At 40.9% G+C, this 26,532-nt stretch overlaps 1 protein-coding gene across 2 annotated transcripts; it reads left to right on the plus strand.

Annotated features, from left to right (window-relative positions):
* Window positions 1-1,929: 1,929 nt before the first annotated feature.
* Ctss (cathepsin S) lies at window positions 1,930-21,710 on the plus strand. Of its 2 annotated transcripts, none has more exons than XM_042681836.1 (8): window positions 1,930-2,104; window positions 4,229-4,358; window positions 7,736-7,858; window positions 9,681-9,830; window positions 10,532-10,759; window positions 13,063-13,228; window positions 15,067-15,169; window positions 21,283-21,710. In XM_042681836.1, exons 1-8 carry the CDS (start codon window positions 2,079-2,081, stop codon window positions 21,380-21,382), a joined length of 1,026 nt encoding a protein of 341 aa, XP_042537770.1. In that variant the 5' UTR covers window positions 1,930-2,078; the 3' UTR covers window positions 21,383-21,710. The 2 variants fall into 2 exon arrangements, with proteins under 2 accessions (XP_042537770.1, XP_042537771.1); XM_042681837.1 differs by having other exon boundaries at window positions 4,232-4,358.
* Window positions 21,711-26,532: the final 4,822 nt, after the last annotated feature.

The raw sequence follows: 26,532 nt of genomic DNA on the forward strand, positions 1-26,532 counted from the left end.
CGTGGCCCACGCCTGTAATTCTAGCCACTCAGGAGACTTAAGATCTGAGGATAAAGGTTCAAAGCCAGCCTGGGCAGGAAAGTCTGTGAGACTTATTTATTTACTTATTTGTTTATCTTTGGTTGATTGTGGGGCTTGAACTCGGGACCTGGGCACTGTCCCTGAGCTCTTTTGCTCAAGGCTAGTGCTCTATCACTTGGTGCCACAGCACCACTTCCAGTTTTTGAGTGGTTAATTGGGAATAAGTCTCATGAGGACTTTTCTGCCTGAACTGGCTTTGAACTACAATCCTCAGAACTCAACCTTCTAAGTAGCTAGGATTACATGCATGAACCACCAGTGACTGGCCTCTGTGAGATATTTATCTCCACTAAACTGCCAAAAAACCCAGAAATAGATCTGTGGCTCAAGTGGTAGAGTGCCACCATTGAGCAGAAAAAAAATCTCAGGGAGGAGGAGTGTGGGGGAGGAGGAAGAGGAGTTGGGGGGGGGGGGGAGGGGGACAGTGCCCAGGCCCAGAGTTCAAGCTCCACAACCAACAAAAAGAAAAAGAAAAAAAAAGAATAAGAAAAAAAAGAATAAGACAATTTCTAGACAGCCATGAGGAGTTAGGATTTGAGAAACTATTAATTCTAATTTTTTTTTTGGGGGGGGGGGGCGGTCCGGTCGTGGGGGCTGAACTCTGGGCCTGGGCACTGTCCCTCAGCTCTTCAGCTCAAGGCTAGTGCTCTACCACTTGAGCCACAGCGCCACTTCCGGCTTTTTTATTTTTTCTGCTTATGTGGTGCTGAGGAATCGAACCCAGGGCCTCATGCATGCAAGGCAAGCGCCCTACCACTGAGCCACCTTCGCAGCCCAAATTGGTATTTTTTTTTTTTTTTTTTTTTTGTCGGTCGTGGGGCTTGAACTCTGGGCCTGGGCGCTGTCCCTCAGCTCTTCAGCTCAAGGCCAGAGCTCTACCACTTGAGCTACAGCGCCACTTCCGGTTTTCTGGTGGTTTATTGGAGATAAGAGTCTCACGGTCTCTCCTGCCCGGGCTGGCTTTGAACCTCGATCCTCAGATCTCAGCCTCCTGAGTAGCTAGGATTACAGGCGTGAGCCACCAGCGCCCGGCTGCAAATTGGTATTTTTAATGAAGCAAGTTCTTTTAAAATGTGGGATGTGGGCTCTCTGCTCTTTTCTAGCTCTTTCTCAGCTCTTTCCTTCTCTTCTCTTTCCCAGCTCTCTCTTCTCTTTTTTTTTTGTTGTTGTTTTTGTTTTGTCGGCCATGGGGCCTGAACTCTGGGCCTGGGCGCTGTCCCTCAGCTCTTCAGCTCAAGGCTAGTGCTCTACCACTGGAGCCACAGCGCCACTTCCGGCTTTTTCTGTTTATGTGGTGCTGAGGAATCGAACCCAGGGCCTCATGCTTGCAAGGCATGCACTCTACCGCTGAGCTACCTTCCCAGCCCCTCTCTTCTCTTTTCTAGCTCTTTCTCACCTTTTCCCAGCTCTTTCCCAGGCCTTTCCCAGCCGCGTGGAGGGCCAACATGGCCTGGTGCCAACCAGAACGATGAATAAACTTACCCTTTACCTGGAAAAAAAAAATGTGGGGTGTGGGATTAATGTATAACCTTCTACTCATACTCTCTTGATCTCCTCTACTGAAGGCTCTTTCTCTCCCCACAGGGGTCCCTGCCTCCCTCCCACCCTAAACCTGGGATAGAACCCAGGACCCTGAGCCTTGGCTTACCACTTAAGCACAGTACTCATAGCCTCTTGATTTTGTTTTTGAGACAAGGTCTTGCTACCTTTGCCCAGGCTACAGTATTGCCTCCCAACTAGCTGGAATTACAAGCATGAGCTTGTTCTAGGGGCTCATCATGATGATTTATTATACTCACTTTGTGCTCAAGACAGTAAGAAGATGGCCAATGGTAGCAGATCTTACAAGACTAAATGAAACTGAAATGAAAGTTCACTTCCTCATTGTGGATACCTCATGTGACAAGTTTTGATTTCTTTTTAAAGCAACTGAACTAATGTATCTCTCCCTCCTGTGACATCTTTGGAGTGAGCACGCCAACTCACGGATTTTTACTATGGAAGCTCCTGCTGGGTCTATCGTGTATGTACTATCCATTTGTTGTTTATTTTTCTCCTGACATTTGGTTTTAGGTTCCTGACATTCAGTTTGCTTTGCCTACCAAGTTTTAAATATTTGCTTTCAGGAAGTAAACTAAAAAAAAAAAAAGTTGTGTTGTTCAATTTGCCTCATTTGTCTGATTAAAAAGGAACTATTCTTTAAAATTAATGTCTCCTTGAAAATCTGTACTTGAGACTAAACCTAGTCTTCTTTGGAATATAATTGGAAAGTTTACATGTTTAAAGTTTACTGTTTCTGAGTTTAAAAGAAATAGAAAGTAGAATCTAGTTTGAAGCAGTTAGTTACTGAGTTTCTCTTAGTCTCTTTGAATTAAATATAGAAATGGTGTTTTAGAAAATAATTACTTCCTTTAAAAGCAGATATTTGATTTGTAGGAAAAAGGAAAATGACCTAAGGATGGGAGATTAACTAATAGAAGCTGTCTTCTAACTATCTCTATTGGTGTTTATTTTATTTCTAAAATTATTTTTTGGTGAAGTCCTGGGGATTCCAGAGTTTCACGCATGTTAGGCAAGTGCTTTACCAGTAAGCCTCATTCTTATTCCTATTTGTGTATTTTATTTTTGTGGGAGTGGGGGTTAACGTAGTCTTCTAGCTCAGCCTCCTGACAGCAGGGACTACAGATACATGGCACTGAGCCTAGCTTATTTATTTATCTGTCTATCTGTCTGTCTATCTATCTATCTATCTATTTTGTCCGTCATGGGCTTGAACTCTGGGCCTGGGTGCCTTCTCTGAGCTTTTCAGCTCAAGGCTAGCACTCTTCCATTTGAGCCACAGTGGTTAATTGGAGGTAAGAGTCTCACAAATCACAAACTTTCCTGTCTGGGCTGGCTTTGAACCATCATCCTCAGATCTCAGCCTTCTGAGTAGCTAGGATTACAGGCGTGAGTCTCAGGTGCCTGGCTGCCTAGCTTGTTTGTTTGTTTCGTTTATTGCCGGTCGTGGGGCCTGAACTCTGTACCTGGGCGCTGTCCCTCTGCTCTTCAGCTCAAAGCTAGTGCTCTACCACTTGAGCCACAGCGCCACTTCTAGCTTTTTCTGCTTATGTGGTGCTGAGGAATCAAACCCAGGACCTCATGCATACAAGGCAAGCACTCTTTCACTGAGCCACCTTCCCAGCCCCATGCCTAGCTTATTTTTAAAATTAAATTTATTTATAAAATCATACAAACTATATATATTAGTTGGTTTCTATGAGATGTTTCAATATGTTTATGCACTAGGGTTTGGATATTTAAATAGGCCAGTTAAAACAGGTTCATGGATTCAAAAATTCAAAAGACAACCTGATTTTTCTTCTTGAGGATATATATATATATTTTTTGCCAGACCTGGGGCTTAAACTTAGGGTTTGGGCACTGTCCCTGAGCTTCTTTTGCTCAAGGCTAGAACTCTATCACTTGAGCCATGGCACCACTTCCGGCTTTTTCTGTTTCTGTGGTACTGAGGAATCAAAACCAGGGCTTCATGCATGCTAAGCAAGCACTCTACCACTAAGCCACATTCCCTGCCCAAGTATATATATATATATATCAGAAAGGAGAAAATAAAATTTACCTCGATTAGATTTGTAAGCAAATCTTGGAAAATCCCTACTTTTTTTTGTCAGTCATGGGGCTTTTACTCGGCCTGATCTCTTCAGCTCATGGTTAGCGCACTACCACTTGAGCCACAGAGCCACTTCTGGTTTTCTGAGTGAGTTTATTGGAGATAAGAGTCTCATGGACTTTCCTGCCTGGGCTGGCTTTGAACCATGATCCTCAGATCTCAGACTCCTGAGTAGCTAGGATTGCAGGTGTGAGCCAGCAGCGCCTGGCTGGAAAATCCCTACTTTTTAACCCTTTGGGTATAATAGGAAATTTATGAAAAATCATTTTAAAATCCTGAGTATTGGAAGTAATGGTTCACACATAATTCAGTCCTCATTTCTTGTGTCTGTATATTCTTCCAAGTTACCTATATAATTCTGATTTACAAGCAAGTGTTCCTTTAATGGACTTTGCTTTGCTATATTGTTTTAGAAAAACAGAGTTGCAATATATGTAGCTAACAGCTATAATTCCTATATTACCTTCCTCATAGCAGAATGAAATGGCTGGTTTGGGTGTCCCTGGTGTGGTCCTTCACAGTGGCCCATGTCCATGAAGATCCCACCCTGGATCATCATTGGCATCTCTGGAAGAAAACCTATGGCAAACAATACAAGGAAAAGGTAGCTACAATTGCCACTTGAGTAATATGTTTTTATACAAGTACCCTGCTTTCTCCCTCTCAAAATCTTGTTCTTTTGTTTGTTTTTTGATCCTTGAATTGTGATATGATTTTTTTTAATTGTGAAAATACTGTACAGAGGAGTTACAATTACATGGGCAAGATAATGAGTACATTTCTTATCAAGCATTTTTGCCTCCTCCTTTGTTTCCCCTTCCCATCCCTTCCCATCTCCCCCCTCCCCATCTCTCCCCTTCCCCCAAAAAATCTTGTTCTTATAGAGGTGTTTCCCAAAAATGTCATGCACTTATTTCTTTTTTTTTTTTTTTGGTCGGCCGTGGGGCTTGAACTCTGGGCCTGGGCGCTGTCCCTCAGCTCTTCAGCTCAAGGCGAGCACTCTACCACTTGAGCTACAGCACTACTTCCGGTTTTCTGGTGGTTTATTGGAGATAGGAGTCTCACGGTCTCTCCTGCCCGGGCTGGCTTTGAACCGCGATCCTCAGATCTCAGCCTCCTGAGTAGCTAGGATTACAGGCGTGAGCCACCAGCGCCAGGCTTCATGCACTTATTTCTTGCCAGATGCTGTTGTTCTTATTATATAGCAGGAAGCAAAACAAAGTTCTTGTTGCTATGGAACTTGTATTATACTGGTAGAAACAGGAAATAAACAAAAATATAAATGAAAATGTCAGTATGTGATAATGCTAAGTACAGTATAGTAAGTAAGACATGGGTGGTAGCAGTGAGAAATCCGTCTGACAGGATAGGTTGGTGAGGAAAATCCCACAAATAATGTGACAATGGAGTAGAGAGTTGACAGAGAGGTAAAAGCAAAACAGTGGAGTGTAAGTCCCAACCTTAGGGAAAATTAGTATAAGACCCTAAAGAGGCAGCATTATTGCCATACTGGAGCAACAAAAAGTCCTTCTTATAGATCCTGTCATGTAGAAGTGCTGGTAGATGTTAATTCTTGACTCTGACTTCCTGTTTTCTACTTTTTATTTCAAAGCATACTTGTTGAATGATTTTAACAACCTTATTGCTTAAAATATCTACTTCATATACTATGTCACTTGTAAATTATCAAGTTTCTTTAATGTTATTTTGTATGAAATAACTTAAAAGATCACATATACCTTAAATTCTCATTTATTTATTCATTTTCATTGTTTTATGATGATACCAGGGCTTGAACCTAGAGCCTCATACTCTTATTCATCTTTCTTGCTCATGGCTGGCACTCTACCACTTGAACCATGCCTCTAGCCCAGGTTCTTACAGGTTATTTGGCGATAGTCTTGTAGATTTTTCTGCCCAGGTTAGCTTCAAACTATTGATCTTGTATCCCACAACTTTTCTGAATTTGTTTATCAGTTTTTTATTTCACTTCTTCCTTTTCCTATTTAAATGCATTTTATTTCTTTTTCTTGCCTAATTTCTCTGCCTACAATTTCTATTACTGTGACAAATAGAAGTGATAACATCTTTTTTTCCCCAAACTTAGAGGATTTTTAAACTTTTCATGGTTGAGTATGATGTTACTTATGGGCTTGTCATATATGGCCTTTATTTGGTTGAGGAACATTGCTTCTATACTCAATTTGTTTAAAAAATTGATCATAAAAGAATGTTGAATTCTGTCATAGATCTTATTAATCTACTGAAATGATTATGTGGTTTCCATAGTGGTGCTGAATTTTACCCTCACTCACTCTGTTTAGGACCAGGTCCCTAATTTCAAAGATGACTACAGTTTTATGTGCAGTTAATATGTTTGTATGGTTAAATGAATGCTATGCTTCTTCTGTTTTTTTGGTCTGTGGTGGGGCTTGAACTCTGGGCCTGAGCCCTGTTAGCTCAAGGCTTAGCACTCTACCACTTGAGCCACAGTGCCACTTTTGGTTTCCTGGTAATTAATTGGAGATAAGAGTCTCATAGACTTTCCTGCCTGGGCTGGCTTTGAACCACGATCCTCAGATCTCAGCTTCCTGAGTAGTCATGATTACAGGCATGTGCCATGGACGCCTGGCACTATGCTTCTTTTTTTTTTTTTTTAAATGATTCCAATTCCTTAGGAGAAATGAAAATGACATTTGACTGGTATCTTACCCTGATAATTTATCTCTAGTTTCACTTCTATCTTTCTTTTCCAGTAGTTTGTTAGGTTTATTTTTATCTCTTCCACTTTTTCTCTTCTAGTAGTTAGGAAGAATTGCCATTGTGCACGGTCATGCCCATGACTAGGATGATAGTAAGAATTTCTCCAGAGGAGAAGGTACTATATCCTGAAATGGAGCAGAACAGGTTTTCCTGACTGCTTACTGGGCTACAGCTTGTTGTTGTTGTTGGGTTTCAGTTATTATAGGATGCCCATGTATATGGCATACAGTATGTTCTATGTAAATGTATCTCCCAGAGAACAAGAAAATCAACAACCAGCATAAGAATTCATTCTGGGTAAAGTCAGTGTTAAATTTTATGTTAAAAAACTATCCACGCCGGGCGCCAGTGGCTCATGCCAATAAACCACTAGAAAACTTGAAGTGGTACTGTGGCTCAATCGGTAGAGCACTCACCTTGAGCTAAAGAGTGCAGGGACAAACAACAACAACAAACAACAACAACAACAAAACTATCCAAGCCAGGCACCCGTGGCTCACACCTGTAATCCTAGCTACTCAGAGGGCTGAGATCTGAGGACAATGGTTCAAAGCCAACCCAGGCAGGAAAGTCTATGAGACTCTTATCTCCTTTTAACCATTAAAAAGCCAGAAGTGGAGCCATGGCTCAAGTGGTAGAGTTGCTAGCCTTGAGCACAAAAGCTCAGGGACAGGGCTGGGAATGTGGCTTAGTGGTAGAGTGCCTGCCTAGCGTGCATGAAGCCCTGGGTTTGATTCCTCAGTACCACATAAATAGAAAAAGCCACAAGTGGTGCTGTAGCTCAAGAGGTAAAATGCTAGCCTGGAGCAAAAACAGCTCAGAAACAATGCCCAGGCCCTGAGTTCAAGCCCCAGGACCAGCACCAAAAACAAAACAAACAAAACAAAGGAGGAGGCTACAATGCCTGATAAGAAATGTACTCATTATCTTGCCCAAGTAATTGTAACCCCTCTGTACAGTATTTTCACAATAAAAAAAACAAAAACAAACAAAAAAAATTGTCCATGAAAGAAAAACATTCCCACTAATGAACATTAAATTATGAAATAAATTAGGAATTCTGTAACATATAAACATATATTGGATAGATTCATCTATTTATTTGTTTCTAAACAGATATGCATTTGGTAGATTACTTTGTAAAATGATATTTGTCTTATTAAACACTTAATTTGCCAACGATGCAGTAAAATAGTGTTCTTTTTCCTTATATGTTAGAATGAAGAAGTAGTACGGCGTCTCATCTGGGAAAAGAATCTAAGGTTTGTGATGCTTCACAATTTGGAACATTCAATGGGGATGCATTCATATGATCTAGGCATGAACCATCTAGGAGACATGGTAAGTAAATTACGAATAATCCTATTTTCCTGTCATGGTTTCCTGTCTCCCCAAAAGCAATCTGAAGGAAAAAGATAACAATAAAGGATAAAAACAAAGGAGGCTAAGAAAGATAAAAACAAAGGAGACTAAATAGCCAGAACCGGGGATGTAGCTCAATAGTAGAGCCGTTGCCTACCATATGTGAAGTCCTAGGTTTGATTTCCAGGTAAAAACCATTAAAAAAAAAAAGGGCTGGGAATGTGACTTAGTGGTAGAGTGCTTGCCTAGCATGCATGAAGCCCGGGGTTGGATTCCTCTGTACCATATAAACGCCAGAGTGGCTCTGTGGCTCAAGTGGTAGAATGCCAGCCTTGAGCAAAAGAAGCTCAGGAACAGTGCCCAGGCCCTGAGTTCAAGCCCCAGGACAGGCAAAATAATAATAATATGCTATTTGGGTGTGTTTTTCTTTTTTTTTTTTGCTTGCTTGTGATACTGGAGATAAATCTCAGGGCTTTGTGCTTACTAAACAAGTGCTGTACAATTGAGCTCATCTCCAGCTCTCACATTAGTTTTAGATTTTGTTCTACTTTACAAAATTTTACCATTGTAGCCAAAATTAAGAATCACAGCATCTTCCAGCCAAGAGTGGTGTCTCACATTCATAATCCTAGTTACTTGGAAGGGAGAGGCCAGCCTGGGCAATAAAGAAAGAAAAAGTAAAGAGACTACAATTAAACCAGTAAGCTGGGTGTTGTGGTTCATGCCTGTCAACCCAGCAGTTCAAGATGCATAAATAGGAGGATCTCAGTCTGGCTGGCCCCAACAAAAACTAAAAAGTAACTAAAGAAGCTGGCACTGGTGGCTTACACATATGATCCTAGCTACTTAGGAGGCTGAGATCTGAGGATCACGGTTCAAAGCCAGCCCAGGCAATAAACCACTAGAAAACCGGAAGTGGCGCAGTGGCTCAAGTGGTAGAGCACTAGCCTTGAGCTGAAGAGCTGAGGGACAGCGCCCAGGCCCAGGCTTTTTTCTTTTTGCTTATATGGTGCTGAGGAATCTAACCCAGGGCCTCGAGCATGCAAGGCAAGCGCCCTACCACTGAGCCACCTTCCCAGCCCCAATATTTGTTTTTCTTAGCTTTAAAATGTATTAGCAGGCCAGGCACCAGTGGCTCATACCTGTAACCCTAGCTACTCAGGAGGCTAAGATCTGAGGATCAAAAGCAGCTGGGGCAGGAAAGTCCATGAGACTCTTATCTCCAATTAACCACCAGAAAACTGGAAGCGGTGCTGTGGCTCAAGTGGTAGAGCACTAACCTTGAGCTGAAGAGCTCAGGGACAGTAATCAGGCTCAGAGTTCAAGCCCCATGACGTTTTTGAAAAAATTAATTCATTAATTAAAAAATATTAGCATTTGTAAACACTAGAACATTAAAAAGAACATGCAACCAGGTACTGGTAGCTCATGCCTCTAATCCTGGCTGCTGAGGATGCTGAGATCTAGGGATTGCCAGCCTAGGCAGAAAAGTTTGTGAGGCACTTATTGCCAACTGACAACCCCTAAAATGCTAGAAATGGAGCTGTGGCTCAAGTGGTAGAGTTCTAGCCTTAAGCAAAAAAACTCAGGGACAGTGTGCAGGCCCTAAGTTCAACTAGCACCAAAAAAAAAAAAAAAAAGACATGTAGCTGAATGTATAAAAATTTTAGTTTAAGAATATTACATTGCTTCATTTATATTTCTAATTTTATTAAACACTGTGGTTAAAACTAATATTGCCAGCTTTAAAACAAACAAACAAACAAGGATATGTGAAAAGTGATGTGTATTTGCTCTGTAGACCAGTGAAGAGGTGGCATCTTTGATGAGTTCCCTGAGAGTTCCCAGCCAATGGCAGAGAAATGTCACCTATAAGTCAAACCCTAATGGGAAATTGCCTGATTCTATGGACTGGAGAGAAAAAGGGTGTGTTACTGAAGTGAAATACCAGGTGAGTATTACCACCCCATGCCTATGCATTCTAGGCAGACCTGCAGACCTCTCTCTCTCTCTCTCTCTGTTTACCCATATACTGGGAAAGGAATTTCAGTCTTTTGTGTTTGTTGTTCTTGTATTCCCTACTAAGTTGTAAGGTCCTTTGGGGTAAGGATCACATTTACACTTTATTTATTACTCCCTCAGTGCTTAGAACACCAGTAGTTATGAGAACTCCGTTGTATACAAAAACTGTTAACTATATACATCCTTCTGTAAGGCCAGGTTAGTGTTCATCTCATCCATTGGTTAGGTTACACCTGATTTTCCTAGGTATCATTTGATCTGAGGAAGGATACTTTAGGAAGGAAATCAACCTATTGCCTCTCAAAATCAGGTTACTGTAGACATTTATCTCCTCTGAGAGGTGAAGATAGGTGGAATTTGGCACACGCTCAGTGGATACTATTAATATATTTGACTATGCTCACTATTCTCTGAGCTTAGATATTTACAAATATCAAGGTTGAACCTTGCCTAGAGAACAATAAAAGATTTAGTCTTAATTCCCACTGTCTAAGAGAGAAGGAAATTGTAGTGAGGACTGCTTCCTGAGAATTACGGACAGATGTGGCATGGCTAGGAGTTGCTCTGTATTGTGAAAGCTATCCTCACTGATTTTCTGTGGTTTCCTTTGTGACCTTATATGTATTTTAGGGTGCCTGTGGTGCTTGCTGGGCTTTCAGTGCTGTGGGAGCACTAGAAGCACAGCTAAAGCTGAAAACAGGAAAGCTGATATCTCTCAGTGCACAGAACCTGGTGGATTGTTCAACTGACAAATATCAGAATAAAGGCTGCGGAGGTGGCTTCATGACAGAGGCTTTCCAGTACATCATTGACAACAATGGCATTGATTCGGAAGCTTCCTATCCCTACAAAGCCGTGGTATGTCACAGGCAAACTTTGTGTGCTATCCCATGACCTTGTTCAATTCATTGACTCATTGTACCAGAATCACCACTTACTCGATTATCTGAGAAACAGTGTTATGTGTATGAGAGAGAAGACCCATGAATAACTCTTAAATTCCTAAGTTTTCTTTCTTCTGCAATAGCCTCCTTAATTTGTTAGTGGCAGTGGGTGTATATAGTATATCAGAGTTGCTATAATCCAAGCATCTCAGGAGTTTGAGGCCAGCCATAGGTAAAGGAAGACCCTGTTTCACAATAAAATACAAGACCAAAGGGCTGGTAGGGTGGCTCAGGGGTTGCCTAGTATAGTTATAGAACCTGGGTTCAGTCCCCAGTGGGAGTGTGGGGATAACCAGCAGCAAAATATTTTTATACAAGGAAGGTGTGTTCATAATTAAACAAAGACTTTAGCCAAGCCATCTTTAAAATTCTCTTTGAATAATCTCCCTAATTTCTTTTGTTATTCTTATTAGACAGCCTCCATGCTTCGTCTGATTCTCAGATCATCAGGTGACAATGTGGCTCATGCCTATAATCCTGGCTACTCAGGAGTTTGAAATCTGATGATCATGATTCTAAACCAGCCCAGACAGTCTGTGAGACACTTATCTCCAATGAACCATGAAAAAGCCAGAAGTGGAGCTCTGGCTCAAGTGGTAGAGCACTAGCCTTGAGGGAAAAAGCTCAAGGATAGCACACAGGTCCTGAGTTCAAGCCCCAGGACTGGCACAAAAAGAAGAAGAAGAAGGAGGAGGAGGAGGAGAAAGAGAAGGAAGAAGAGGTGGAGGAGGAATGGAGGAGGAGGAGCAGGAGGAGGAGGAGGAGGAGAAGAAGAAGAAGGAAAGAAAAAAGGAGTCGTAGATACTTTAAAAGATTAAAGTGTGGCCAGGCACCTGGCTCACATTTATAATCCTACCTATTCATGAGGCTAAGTAGGTAGATTTTTTTTTTAAATTTTTTGGGCCTGGCAGATGAATCTAAATTGGAGACTCTTATCTCCAATTAAACAGCAAAATGCTGGACCAGAAGTATGGCTCAAGTGGTAGAGTGCCAGCCATGAGCAAGAAAGCTGAGCAAGAGCAAAAGGCCCCAAGTTCAACACCCAGTAGAGGCATACAAAAAATTTTTAAAGTAATACTAAAATTTATTAACATTACATGCCAGGTATTATGCTATATTCTTTATGTGTCAGATCTCATTTAAAGTGCCGAGAGGGCTGGGAAGGTGGCTCAGTGGTAGAGCGCTTGCCTTGCATGCTCAAGGCCCTGAGTTCGATTCCTTAGCACCACATAAGCAAAAAGAAAAAAGCCGGAAGTGGCGCTGTGGCTCAAGTGGAAGAGCACTAGCCTTGAGCTGAAGAGTTGAGGGACAGTGCCCAGGCCCAGAGTTCAGGCCCCACGACCGGACCCAAAAAAAAAAAAAAAAAAAAAGAAAAGAAAAAAAAAAGTGCAGAGAATGATGGGCTGGGAAGGTGGCTCAGTGGTAGAGTGCTTGCCTTGCATGCATGAGGCCCTGGGTTCGATTCCTCAGCACCATATAAGCAGAAAAAGCCAGAAGTGGCACTGTGGCTCAAGTGATAGAGCTCTTGCCTTGAGCTGAATTGTTGAGGGACAGCACCTAGGCCTAGAGTTCAGGCCCCACAACCAAGAAAAACAAACAAACAAACAAAAACAATAAAGTGCAGAATGAGTCAGGCGCTCTTACCTATAATCCTAGCTACTCAGGAGGCTAAAATCTGAGGATTGCAGTCACATCCAACCTAGGGAAGGAAAGTCAGTGAAAATCTTATTTCCAATTAGCCATCAGAAACCCAGAAGTGGAATTGTATCTCAAAGTGGTACAGTGCTAACTTTGAGCACAAAGGCTCAGGGACAGCACCCAGGCCCTGAGTTCAAATCTGACAACTGACAAAAATAAAATAAAGTGCAGAAGGAAAGCATATTTGAAAACTAGACTTAAGAGTATTGGTGATTTATGCCGGGCGCTGGTGGCTCACGCCTGTAATCCTAGCTACTCAGGAGGCTGAGATCGGAGGATCGCGGTTTAAAGCCAGCCCGGGCAGGAGAGATTGTGAGACTCCTATCTCCAATAAACCACCAGAAAGCCGGCAGTGGCACTGTAGCTCAAGTGGTAGAATGCTCGCCTTGAGCTGAAGAGCTGAGGGACAGCGCCCAGGCCCAGAGTTCAAGCCCCACGGCCGACAAAAAAAAAAAAAGAGTATTGGTGATTTAGAAAGGAATTCTAACTATGCTTCTTTATCTGATTATACTTTTAAAGGATGAAAAATGCCATTATGATTCAAAAAATCGAGCTGCTACATGTTCAAAGTACACAGAGCTACCCTTTGGAAGTGAAGATGCACTGAAAGAAGCTGTGGCCAATAAAGGACCTGTTTCTGTTGCCATAGATGCGAGTCATCCTTCATTCTTTCTCTATAGAAGCGGTAAAAACGGATATATTATCCTCTTGTTATATGCTAACTTAGCATATAGGTTAACCAGAATGTTACATTTTATATTAACATTTTATAGCCACTTCTAATTACATGCCAGGTAATATGCTAACTTCCTTATGTGTCAGATCTCAATTACCACCACAATAACCCTAAGTTGCAAATGAAAAATCTCAGTAGAGAAGTTGGTTTACCTAAAGTCATACAACCTGAAAGTGATTAAGCTGTTGTTGAAAATATAAACTAGTACAGCCATTATAAAAAGTGGTATGGAAATTCTTCCCCAAATTAAAATAAGAATTACTACTGTAATACAACAATTCCACTACTGGGTATAAAGGAAAATCAGTACGTAGAAGAGACATCTGTACTGCCATGTTTACTGCAGCACATTATTCAAAGTGGCCAAGAAATGGAAACAACCCAAATGTCCACTAACTGATAAATGGATTAAGAAAATGTAGTATATATAGACTATGGGATATTTTTCAGCCATGAAAGAGAAAATCCTGATGTTTGCAACAACGTGGATAGAACCCGGGATCATTATACTAAATGAAATAAGACAGTCACAGAAAGACAAGTACTGCTCCTATGAGAATACTTAAAAAATGATTTCAGACTAGGGATGTGGCTCATGTACTAAAGCATTTTGTCTAGCTTGCTTGAAGCTCTGTGTTCAATCCCTAATATCACAATAAAATAAATAAATAGTTAACACCAGTAAGTTAAAAGCAGGCTAGCTGGGTGCTGATAGCTCACGCCTATAAGCTTAGCTACTTAGGAGGCTGAGCTCTGAGGATCATGGTTCAAAGCCAGCCTGGGTAGAAAGTCTGTGAAACTTTAACTGCCAAAAAAGGTGGAAGTGGAGTTGTGACTCAAGTAGTAGAGCACTAGCCTTGACCACAAAAGCTCAGGGGCAGTGCCCAGGCCCTGAGTTCAAATGCCAGAACCAGCACCAAAAAAAAAAAAGGCAGAATAATTGTTAAGAGAAAGTGGTAAAATAGGAGGAGGGGAGGAATAGGGACTACTTGACCAATGGGTACTAAGTTATAGTTATATAGGAGTAAACAGTACTTTGTAGTATTGCTTATTAAGATGACCATAAATACTCCAAGGCTGGAGCATGACTCAAACATTTGCCTAGCATACTTGAGGACCTGGGTTCAATCCCCAGTAACTGGAAAGATTATTATAGATGACTGTAGTGATGTATGGCTGCAATTCCAGCACTCAGGATCTTTCCTCGATAAAAAAAAAATAACAGGGGCTGGGAAGGTGGCTCAGTGGTAGAGCGCTTGCCTGTCATGTCTGAGGCCCTGGGTTCGATTCCTCAGCACCACATAAGCAGAAAAAGCTGGCTCAAGTGGTAGAGCACTAGCCTTGAGCTGAAGAGCTGAGGGACAGTGCCCAGGCCCAGAGTTCAGGCACCATGACCAGCAAAATAAATAAATAAATAACAAAAAAAGATGGTTATAACTAATGAAGCATAGTATATATTTCAAAAGACTGGATGAAAGAAATTTTAATGTTTTCAAATAAAGAAGTTATGTGTTTGAAGAGACAAACACATTATGCAATGCACACATGGATCAAAACATCTGAGGGAATTGAACTGATGCTGAACTTGGCAGGAAAACTGAAAGATATAGCATGATGTCAAAGAATTATAAGCTCTAAAATAGTTGATACATAAAAGTATGTTACTAACATTTTAATTAATCTTGTCCTATGTCCAAAATGGTCTAAGAAAAAGTAAGAGAATTTTCAAATGTCTTTTATTATCAGATGGCATTCATTCTTTTCCCACAACTAAATTTTGTTCTCAGGTGTCTACGATGACCCAGAATGTACTCAGAATGTGAATCATGGTGTGGTAGTGGTTGGCTATGGTAATCTTAATGGGAAAGACTATTGGCTTGTGAAAAACAGGTAATATATTTGTAAATTATTGTCTATTTAATTAAATCAAGAATTTGAAGGAACATCAACAAATATGATATTGTGATTATGATGATGATCATCATCATGACATTAACAATAATAAACATCTATAGTTTCTTACCAAATAATATTCTAAGTTACTCAGTTCCTCCATTTTTCCACTTACTATCTAGCCTTCATCTCTTTGTTTTCATCATTTGTCTTCTTCAGTACTTCTCTATTTTTTTTTCAGTTCCTCTTATGAACAAGAATTCTTTTGGTTAGCCCTAAATGTTGGTATCTCCCTCCCATCCATCCTCTGCACAATATCTTTTTATTCTATATTTTTCTATATCATCCCATTCCTACAACTTTAGCCATAACCTACATGTTTATGATTTTCAAGTATATATTACTACCTCTAATAAAGTTAGGAATCTGCAATATTTTCAATTAAATATAGTTTTACATTTTATTTTATTTTTTTGGTCTGGTCGTGGGGCCTGAACTCTGGGCCTGGGCGCTGTCCCTCAGCTCTTCAGCTCAAGGCTAGCGTTCTACCACTTGAGCCACAGGGCCACATCCGGCTTTTTTCTTTTTGCTTATGTGGTTGGTGCTGAGGAATTGAACCCACGGCCTTATGCATGCAAGGCAAGCACTCTACCACTGAGCCACCTTCCCAGCCCTAGTTTTACATTTTAAAAAGAATGTTTTGGCCAGGAGCTAGTGGCTCACACCTACAATCCTAGCTACTCAGGAGGCTGAGATATGAGGATCACAGTTCAAAGCCAGCCTGGGCAGGAAAGTCCATGGAACTCTTATCTCCAATAAACTAACAGAAAACTGGAAGTGGTGCTGTTGCTCAAGTGATAGAGCACTTGCCTTGAGCTGAAGAGCTGAGGGACAGCGCCCAGGCCCAGAGTTCAAGCCCCACAACAAGAAAGAAAGAAAGAAAGGAAGAAAGAAAGAAAGAAAGGAAGAAAGGAAGAGAGAAAAAAAGAAAGAAAGGAAGGAAGGAAGGAAGGAAGGAAGGAAGAAAGAAAGAAAGAAAGAAAGAAAGAAAGAAAGAAAGAAAGAAAGAAAGAAAGAAAGAAGGAAGGAAGGAAGGAAGGGAAAGAAAGAAAGAAAGAAAGATTTAATATCTCTATGCTCTCTTCTGAAGGTTTGTTGACCACCTTGGGGTTTTTGGCCTGTAGAAGCATCACACTTATCGCTGCTTTCATCTTCACATGGAATTCTCCTGTGCGCATGACTGTGTGCCCAATTTTCCCTTTTGATAAAATATTAGTGCCCAGTGACGGTGGCTCACGTCTGTAATCCTAGTGTTTTCAAGGTTGGAAACATACTATGACACAAAAATAAAAGATGTCTGTCTCTGCTTTATAAATTTTCTACTGCACTTACTTCTATGACGTTATCGTGACTTATTTCACTACATTATCTTAAGCCTCTTAGATTTTCTCCACCTGTCCCTTACATTGGTTCACATATTAACAGAAACACTTAACTTTTCCTTCAGGTCTAATCGTTGCCATTATGTAGATGATTTCTAGCTTATAACTTCTAAAAATTACCTCCTTCCTAAGCAACAGATTTTTCTATCCAACTTCCAACTTAGCAGCTCAAAGAAATCCAAATCCCCTTCCCCACTTTATACTCCTTTTCTTCCCCCTAGACTCATTCATGTGAGCCGATAAAGAGATTGTGTTGGGCCATGTGACTTTCTCATTCCCACTGTCTTTTGTTTAATATATGTGAACATCCCTAATCTGAATATCTGAAATCCAAAATGCTCCAAAACCTCTGAAACTTTCTGAATACCAACATGATGCCACACTTGGAAAATTCTTTTTTTTTTTTTGCCAGTCCTGGGGCTTCAACTCAGGGCCTGAGCACTGTCCCTGTGTTTCTTTTGCTCAAGGTTAGCACTCTACCACTTGAGCCACAGCGCCACTTCTGGACTTTTCTGTGTATGTGGTATTGTGGAATTGAACCCAGGGCTTCATGCGTGCCAGGCAGGCACTCTACCACATTCCCAGCCCACGTTGGGAAATTCTGTATCTTAACTTTTTTCAGTTGTGAGGCTTGAACTCAGGACCTGAGTGCTGTCCCTGAGCCTCTTTGTGCTCAAGGCTAGTGTTCTACCATGTGAGCCACAGGACCGCTTCCAGTATTTGAGTGGTTACTAGGAAATATGAATCTCACAGGCACTTTTCTGCATGGGCTGGCTTCTAATCATGATTCTCAGATCTCAGCTTCCTGAGTAGCTAGGATTACAAGCATACATCACTGGTGCCCAGCATATATATATATATATATATATATTTTTTTTTTTTTTTTTTTTTTTTTTTGGCTGGTCGTGGGGCCTGAACCCTGGGTCTGGGCGCTGTCCCTCAGCTCTTCAGCTCAAGGCTAGCACTCTACCACTTGAGCCACAGCGCCACTTCCAACCTTTTCTGCTTATGTGGTGCTGAGGAATCGAACCCAGGGCCTCATGCATGCAAGGCAAGCGCTCTACCACTGAGCCACCTTCCCAGCCCAGCCCAGCTATATTTTTTTCATGTACTGACCCTAATTATTCCTCATAACATACACATACTTTTTCTACACATTCAATATAAAACAAAACAAAACAAAAAACCACACCCATTGATAAGAGGTAACGATGGAGTTAGCATTTTAGTGTAAAGTTATTGGCGAGCCATTAAAGGGTTTTAAGTGGGGAGGCAGCAAGTACATAAAGGAAGCTAAAATAGGAGTCCAAGAAAGAAGTTGAGAAGTTACAAAAAAGACCAGAAAATACAGATATAATAATGTTTCAAAGCCAAGAAAGAAGTGAGGTGAGAGTAGACAACTGTACTAAATGGTACAAAGAGACAAAATAAGACTTGAAAAATGTCCACTGGGGGTTGATACATAGAATAGTTAACAGCTGGGCACCAGTGGCTCATGTCTATAATCCTAGCTACTCAGGAGGCTGAGATCTGAGGATCAAGGTTCAAAGCCAGCCTGGGCAGGAAAGTCTGTGAGAGTCTTATCTCCAATAAACCACTCAGAAAACCAGAAGTAGCACAGTGGCTCAAGTGGTAGAGCACTAGCCTTGAGCTGAAGAGCTGAGGGACAGCGCCCAGGCCCAGAGTTCAAGCCCCATGACACCCTCCCCCCCAAAAAAAATTTTTTAAACACAGCTTCATTAAATTATGCAACTTGAGTTCTGGCAATAAACCAGCCCTTTAAGTTTCTCCACTACATGCAAATACACTATCTTCCTTTACAAACTTTTGCAACAGCTTCCTTCGGCTGACCTCAACATCAAGATTCTACTACTTCTTCTCAAACTAATAATCCTTGCCTGTGCCTCTCAAGTGCTGAGATTACAGGCATGCACTATCATGTGCTTTGGGCTCAATCTTCTCTCATTCTCCAGTAAACACACCCAGTTTTCCTTTCAACTATATATATATTTTTTCTCTGTCGTGGGGCTTGAACTCTGGGCCTGGGCGAAGCTCAAGGTGAGAGCTCTACTACTTGAGCTACAGTACCACTTCTGGTTTTCTGGTGGTTAATTGGAGATAAGAGTTTCACAGACTTTCCTGCCCGGGCTGGCTTTGAACTGTGATCCTCAGATCTCAGCCTCCTGAGTAGCTAGGATTACAGGTGTGAGCCACAGGTAGCTGGCTCAATTAAGTTTTTTTACTGCACTCCAAATACACTAGCTATTCTCAATTTCATGCTTCTGCTTGTATTGTAGTTTTAGCACTGAATGGATTCTGCCTTATCTAATAATTTGTATAATTACAATGACAAAATCTCTGAATTATAAAGAAATTCAGACTTGTCATAAAGTTATATTCATTTGATTCAAAGGACTATCCTTAAGTGAGAGACCATATCCTCTTTTCTTTTTTCGTTCTTTTTAGTTTTGTTGTTAAATGTCATTTCTTTAATGAAATTATGGTGATAATAGCATAAAATTTGTGTGTGTGCATGTGTGTGTTGTATGTGTGTGTGTGTTGTGTGTGTGTGTGTGTACATGTGCACCAGTCCTAAGGACAGAACTCAAGGCCTAGGCTCTGTTCCCTGAGCTTTTTTTGTTTTTGTTTTTGTTTTTTTGGGGGGTCCGGTCATGGGGCCTGAACTCTGGACCTGGGCGCTGTCCCTCAGCTCTTCAGCTCAAGGCTAGCACTCTACCACTTGAGCCACAGCACCACTTCCAGCTTTTTTCTTTTTTCTTATGTGGTGCTGAGGAATGGAACCCAGGGCCTCATGCATGCAAGGCAAGCACTCTACTACTTAGCCACCTTCCCAGCCCCCTAAGCTTTTTTTTTTTTTCCCCTCAAAGTTAGCACTCCTGGCTTCTGGTGGTTAGTTGGAGATAAGAGTCTCATGGACTTTCCTGCCCAGGCTAGCTTTAAACTACAATCCTCAAATCTCAGCCTCCTGAGTAGCTAGGATTTACAGGCATGAGCCATTAGCATCCAACTAATTTTTATTTCCATATATGTTAACTTTTAAATTGATAAGTTCATATCATTCTACAAAAAAAATGTTAAATCTTCTATGTGCATGTAATAAAAAAGTGAGCAGATCATTGGTGTCTTCTACGTCTATCCCATGAATTCTCTCAGCATCATCCCTGACAAGTCGTTCAACAAGTCTCTGCTCAAAAATTTCCAGTGCCAAGGAGTTTACTTCCTCACAAAAGAGCACATTCTATTTTTGAATAGCTTCAATTATGATAAAATTTATCCATTCAGGTCTTTCTAATCTGCCCTGCTCATCAGTTACTTTAGAATCCCCTTTCCTATGACATTTTCATTAAAATCACTTGAAGTATTTCTTTTTTTCTTTTTTCTTTTTGGCCAGTCCTGGGACTCAAACTCTGGGCCCAGGTGCAGTCCCTGAGATCTGCGATTAATTAGAGATGAGTCTCACAGAGTTTTCTGCCCAGGCTGGCTTCAAACCACCAGTCTCAGATCTCAGCCTCCTGAGGGAATACAGGTGTAAGCCACCGGTGCCCAGCTCAAAATCTCTCTCTCTCTCTCTGTCTCTCTCTCTCCTTTCTCTTTCTTTCTTTCTCTTGCTTGCTTGCTTTGCTTTTTTTGTGCCAGTCCTGGAGCTTGAACTCAGGGCCTGGGCACTGTCCCTGAGTTTCTTTTGCTCAAGGCTAGTGCCCTACCACTTGAGCCACAGCACCACTTCCAGCTTTTTCTCTCAATGTGGTATTAAGGAATTGACCCCAGGGCTTCATGCATGCTAAGTAAGCACTCTATCACTAAGCCACTAAAACATCTTAAAGGTTGTTCCTAGTAAGGCACTGGTGGCTCATACCTAATTCTAGCTACTCAGGAGGCTGAGATGTGAGGATTGCAGTTCAAAGCCAGCCTGAGCAGGAAAGCGCATGAGACTCTTATGTCCAATCAACTATTCTAAAGAAAAAAAAAGCATTAGTGACACTGTAGCTCAAGTGGTAGAGCACTACTCTGAGCAAAAAAGCTCAAGTACAGCACCCAGGCTCTGAGTTCAAGCCCCAGGACAGGCACAAAAACAAAAAACAAATAATCAAAATAAAACAAAAATTATCCTAGAGGAATCTTTCTTTCTTTTTCTTGCTTGTTTGCTTTGCTTTGCTTTACAAAATCATTACTTATGATGATCCTATTATGCAAAAACACTTAGAAATGGAGCCATATAAATACTTTTTCTTACACAAGGCATATTTACAAAGCAGGAACATTGGGATGAACTTTGCATTGTTGTCTTAGGTATTTGTTTTTGTTTTTTTTTTGTCAGTTGTGGGGCTTGAACTCTGGGCCTGGGCGCTGTCCCTCAGCTCTTCAGCTCAAGGCGAGCGCTCTACCACTTGAGCTACAGCACCATTCCGGTTTTCTGGTGGTTTATTGGAGATAGGAATCTCACAGTCTCTCCTGCCCGGGCTGGCTTTGAACCGCGATCCTCAGATCTCAGCCTCCTGAGTAGCTAGGATTACAGGCGTGAGCCACCAGCGCCCGGCATGTCTTAGGTATTTGTTTCATATGAAATCACTCTAGGACAAAAACAGATAAAAGGAGGTATGATTTTATTGTATTTGTTTTTCATTTTATGTCATTTCTTTTTCTCAGCTGGGGCATCAGCTTTGGTGAACAAGGATATATTCGAATGGCAAGAAATAGTAAAAATCACTGTGGAATCGCTAGCTATTGCTCTTACCCAGAAATCTAGAGGATCTCTTCATTTTACAAGTCAAGAAAATGAAATATCACCTTAATTTGACCTTCTATATTCTGGAGAAATAAGTATGTCACAATCAATGTATATTTACTATGTTAACTGGAAGATATAACTTGCCTCTTCACTTACATATCTCTGAGAAAAGCTTGCAAATTAAGTTATAAATTTACTGTAGACATAACTATATGAACTGGTCTTCCTGAGATAATCTGTTGTGTCTGTCAGTGTTTTATTTTACATTCTGTCATTTTGAGTCTCCTATAGCCTTTTGGAACATGATGGCCTAAAAATGTTTAATAAATCTGTCATTTCAAATTTCTATTATTACCACATCATTTTTTTCCCTTTCTTTTTTCCTTTTTTTTTTTTTTTTTTGCCAGTCCTGGGGCTTGAACTCAGGGCCTGGGCACTGTCCCTGAGCTTCTTTTGCTCAAGGCTAGCGCTCTACCACTTGAGCCACAGTACCACTTCTGGCTTTTTCTGTGTATGTGGTACTGAGGAATCAAAGCCAGGGCTTCATGCATGCTAGGCAAGCATTCTACCACTGAGCCACCTTCCCAGCCCACATATCATTTTTTTTTTTTTTTGTCGGTCCTGGGGCTTGAACTCTGGGCCTGGGTGCTGTCCTTCAGCTCTTCAGCTCAAGGCGAGCACTCTACCACTTGAGCTACAGCACCACTTCCGGTTTTCTGGTGGTTTATTGGAGATAGGAGTCTTACAGTCTTTCCTGCCCGGGCTGGCTTTGAACCGTGATCCTCAGATCTCAGCCTCCTGAGTAGCTAGGATTACAGGCGTGAGCCACCAGCGCCCAGCTCACATATCATTTTTTAAAAGTTAGTCTTAAGAGCTGAGAATGTGGCTTAAGTGATAGAGTATCTGTCTCCTAATTGTAAACCTCTGAGTTCAAACCCTAGAGAATAAAAACAAAAACAAAACAAAACCCAGAAAAAATCCCTCACATTATTTTTCTTAGGTAATTGTTATGTTAATGTTAATTATAGCATACTGGTAATGGCTATGGCAACTTTGATAGGAAAAAATTTAATTTATACATTTTCTAAGGCTCACATTTTATCTTTGCACATAACAAATTTAATGAGGGATTTATTTATTTACTTATTAGCAATACTAGAGTTTGAGCTCATGGCCTTTCATTTGCTTACTAGGCAATCTACTGTCTGAGCTACACTACTACTCTGCATTTTACTGGTTATTTTAGAGATGAGACTCTTGAACTTTGTTCCTTGAGCTAGCCTTGAATCATTATCCTCTGGATTTCAGAGTCCTAAGTAGTTAGGATTACAGGTATGACTCACTAACACCAGAAAGCTTTATTTATTTTTTTGTCAGTTGTGGGGCTTGAACTCAGGGCTTGGGTGCTGTCCCTGAGCTCTTTTGCTCAAGAATAGCTCTCTACCACTTTGAGCCACAGCTCTATTTCCATTTTTTGTTTTGTTTTGGGGTTGGGGTTTTGTTTTTTTTTTTGAGAGTGGTGAATTGGAGATCAGAGTCTCCTGGGACTTTTCTGCCTGGATTGGCTTTAAATTACAACCCGCAGATCTCAGCCCCATGTGAATACAGGCTTGAGCCACCGGAACTTGGCTTTATTTTTTTTTTTTGCCAGTCATGGGGCCTGAACTCTGGGTCTGGGCGCTGTCCCTCAGCTCCTCAGCTCAAGGCTAGCACTCTACCACTGAAGCCACAGTGCCACTTCCGGCTTTTTCTGTTTATGTAGTGCTGAGGAATCGAACCCAGGGCCTCATGCTTATAAGGCATGCACTCTACCGCTAAGCTACCTTCTCAGCCCTTGGCTTTATTTTTTATGGTGGTATATATTTATCTATTTACTTACTTGCTTTAGGCAATATTGGGGTTTGAACTCAGGATCTAATTCTTGTTAAGCTTTCTACCACTAAGCCATGCCTCCAGCTTTTAATAAGTGGTTTAAAATTAAATGATATATAGGAGGGGGCATTGGTAGCTCACCCGTAATCCTAGCTACTCTGGAATCTGAGATCTGAGTAATCTGGTTTGAAGCCAGATTGATTCTTATCTCCAATTCCAAAAAGCTGGAAGTAGAGGTATGTCTCAAGTAGTAGAGTGCTATTCTTGAACAAAAATGATCAGAGACAGTACCCAGAGGTCCTGAGTTCAAGTCCCAGGACTGAAAAAACAAATTATATAATAAACTTCATTAATCATTAAACTCATGTGCTTAAAATTGTGCAGTTCTTTGGTTTTGTTTTGTTTTTTAGCATTTGTTTGTTTATGTAATTCTGGGAGCAAACAGCCTCCCTCTGAGTCTCATCTTGGGCCTGGAAGAATTATTTTAATGATCAATAATTTAATATATTAGTTTAAATAATTTTTGCAGGGCTGGGAAGGTGGCTCAGTGGTAGAGCGCTAGCCTTGCATGCCTGAAGCCATGGGTTCGATTCCTCAGCACCACATAAGCAAAAAGAAAAAAAAGCCAGAAGTGGCGCTGTGGCTCAAGTGGTAGAGCGCTAGCCTTGAGCTGAAGAGCTGAGGGACAGCGCCCAGGCCCAGAGTTCAGGCCCGACAACCGGACCCAAGAGGGTCAAGATCTGAGCTCAGACAGCCCTCTCCTGTCTGTCCATCCATCTGTTCATTCTCCTGTCTCATCTCCAAGATGGACAAGGTCTGACTACAGTCTGCCCTCCCCTCTGTCCACTTGTCTGTTCTATGTCTGTCTAACTTGTCTTAGTTTTGAGTTCTTGTAACCTCAACTTACTTTTAAACTAGATTGATTTTAAAAGAAGTCTAAATAAAGTTTCTCTATATTCAAAAATAAAAAAATAAAAATAAATAAATAAATAATTTTTGTCTAGTCTTTAACAATTAACTAGGACCTTTCTTGAAAAACAAGTGAATGAAATAACCAAACTGAATTTGAATCTTCAAAGTATTCTACTACTCATCTTTTTTACCTAATTCAGATGGATCTGCCTCATAACTGCTGTATGAGTATATTGTTTCTGAAAAAGCAGGAGGAATTTAAAGTTTAACAATTTTAAAATTCATTCCTGTGACATGAAAAATGTGTTGAATGTTGTCATCATATATCCTAAACTGACCTTTAAATAATTTCACTATTTCTACCTCCCTCTTCACTAGGCTCATCTTAAAGAACAAGCATTGATAAACATAGTTTTAAAGTACTTAGTTATCTTTGATTTCTATTTCTATTTTATTTTAGTTTGTACTGGTACCAGGACTTTAACTTAGAGTCCTGCACTCTTGCTCAGGTTGTTGGGGTGTTTTTGCTCACGGCCAGCATTATACCACTTGAACCACACTTACAGTTTTTTGTTTTGTTTTGTTTTGCTGTTAACTGGAGATAGAATCTCTCAGACCATTCTTTCTAGGCTAGCTTTGAAACACAATCCTCAGATCTCAGCCTCCTGACTAGCCGTTGTTTAGGCATGAGCTTCCAGGACCTAGCATTAATTTTGTTTTTAATTTTAATTTTGTTTTACCCATACTCTTCAAGTGTTATAATGGAAACAATGGGTCATAAAATTTGGCATTCTGATGCAGTCTACGTATATGTTTTCCAAATAAAATAGAATGTACAGAATTATAGATGAAGTCAAGTATGTTAAAATGCAGTTGTTAAAATGTTAAAATGTCACCGGATGCCAGTAGCTCATGCCTGTAATCCTAGCTACTCAGGAGGCTGAGATCTAAGGATGGAGGTTCAAAGCCAGCCCAGGCAAGAAAGGCCGTGAGACTCTTATCTTCAATAAATCACTCAGAAAACCAGAAGTGGTACTGTGGATCAAGTGGTAAAGCGCTCGCCTTGAGCTGAAGAGCTGAGGGACAGCACCCAGGCCCAGAGTTCAAGTCCCAGGACTGACAAAAAAAAAAATTAAAATGTGAATTTATGATGTAAGACAGACATAGTAATACATGCCTATATTCCCAGCATTTGGAAAACTGAGGCAGACAGTCTTGAGTTTGTGGCCAGCCTGGGTTATACAGTGAGACTGTCTCAAAAATAAAGGACAACGTATGTGGAACTGTCACGACTAAAACAAAACAAAAAACAGGAAGGAAGTTGAATACAGCTGAAATAGATTATTAGCAACTCTTGAAAACAGAACAGTGAAATTTACTGAAATTGTTTTCGAAAAGATGGGATGGAGGGTAAGAGGGTGAAATTGATTGCAACACATTGTAAAGTGTGGAAATGTAACAGAATCCTCCTCTGTATAATTAATATAAGCTAATATTAAGAAAATAAATGATAGGAAAGTAAAACAAGCTCTAATAGGACAGCAGGCAAGAGCAGGAGAGGGGAGAGGTAAAAAAGGGCTAAAAGAGGATATAAACATGATGCATATATAAAAGTAGAACAGTAAAACCAGTTAAAATTGTTTTAAGAAGAGGGAGTAGGGTTGGGGAGATTAAAATAAAATAAATGTCATCTTCAAAAGACATAAATACCCAAGCTTTAACAATCACTATTTGAGGTACTCCCCTCACCAGAAAAAAAGTTTTACTATGTTGAACTGGTCTTGAACTTGTGAACTCAAGCAATACTGCTTCCATTTTCCAGCCTCCTGAGTATCTGAGACCATGGGCAGATACCTCCATGCCTAGCTTCTCTTTTTTTTTTTTCTTGTGCCTGACTTTTCTTAACATTGTCCATAAAGTTATGCATATCTTGACTTCCCTGTCTCATCTGATGTTAGTATTCTCTGTGTTTCCAGCCACATAGGCCCATTTTCAATTTTATTTATTTATTTTTTTTTTGGGTCCGGTTGTGGGCCTGAACTCTGGGCCTGGGTGCTGTCCCTCAGCTCTTCAGCTCAAGGCTAGCGCTCTACCACTTGAGCCACAATGCCACTTTCGGCTTTTTTTTTCTGCATATGTGGTGCTGAGGAATCGAACCCAGGGCCTCATGCATGCAAGGCAAGCGCTCTACCACTGAACCACCTTCCCAGCACCCCCATTTTCAATTTTTCACACACTTCCCATTTTAAAGCCTTTGCAAGTGTTACAAATGGATGACCAGAATATTTAAAGTGTTGACAAGTAAAAACTATATCCTAGGGCTGGGAATGTGGCTTAGTGGTACAGTGCTTGCCTAGCATGCACGAAGCCCTGGGTTTGATTCC

The sequence above is a fragment of the Dipodomys spectabilis genome, unplaced genomic scaffold (genome assembly GCF_019054845.1).
Source record: "Dipodomys spectabilis isolate Male_0828 unplaced genomic scaffold, ASM1905484v1 ptg000069l, whole genome shotgun sequence".
Taxonomy (NCBI): domain Eukaryota; kingdom Metazoa; phylum Chordata; class Mammalia; order Rodentia; family Heteromyidae; genus Dipodomys; species Dipodomys spectabilis.

Excerpts from the sequence above, each read along its gene's own strand:
- Ctss (XM_042681836.1), top strand. The coding sequence starts at position 2,079 with ATGGAAGCTCCTGCTGGGTCTATCGT. Across the intron at positions 4,359-7,735 it reads GCAAACAATACAAGGAAAAG|AATGAAGAAGTAGTACGGCG; the intron begins GTAGCTACAATT and ends CTTATATGTTAG. Across the intron at positions 7,859-9,680 it reads TGAACCATCTAGGAGACATG|ACCAGTGAAGAGGTGGCATC; the intron begins GTAAGTAAATTA and ends TTTGCTCTGTAG.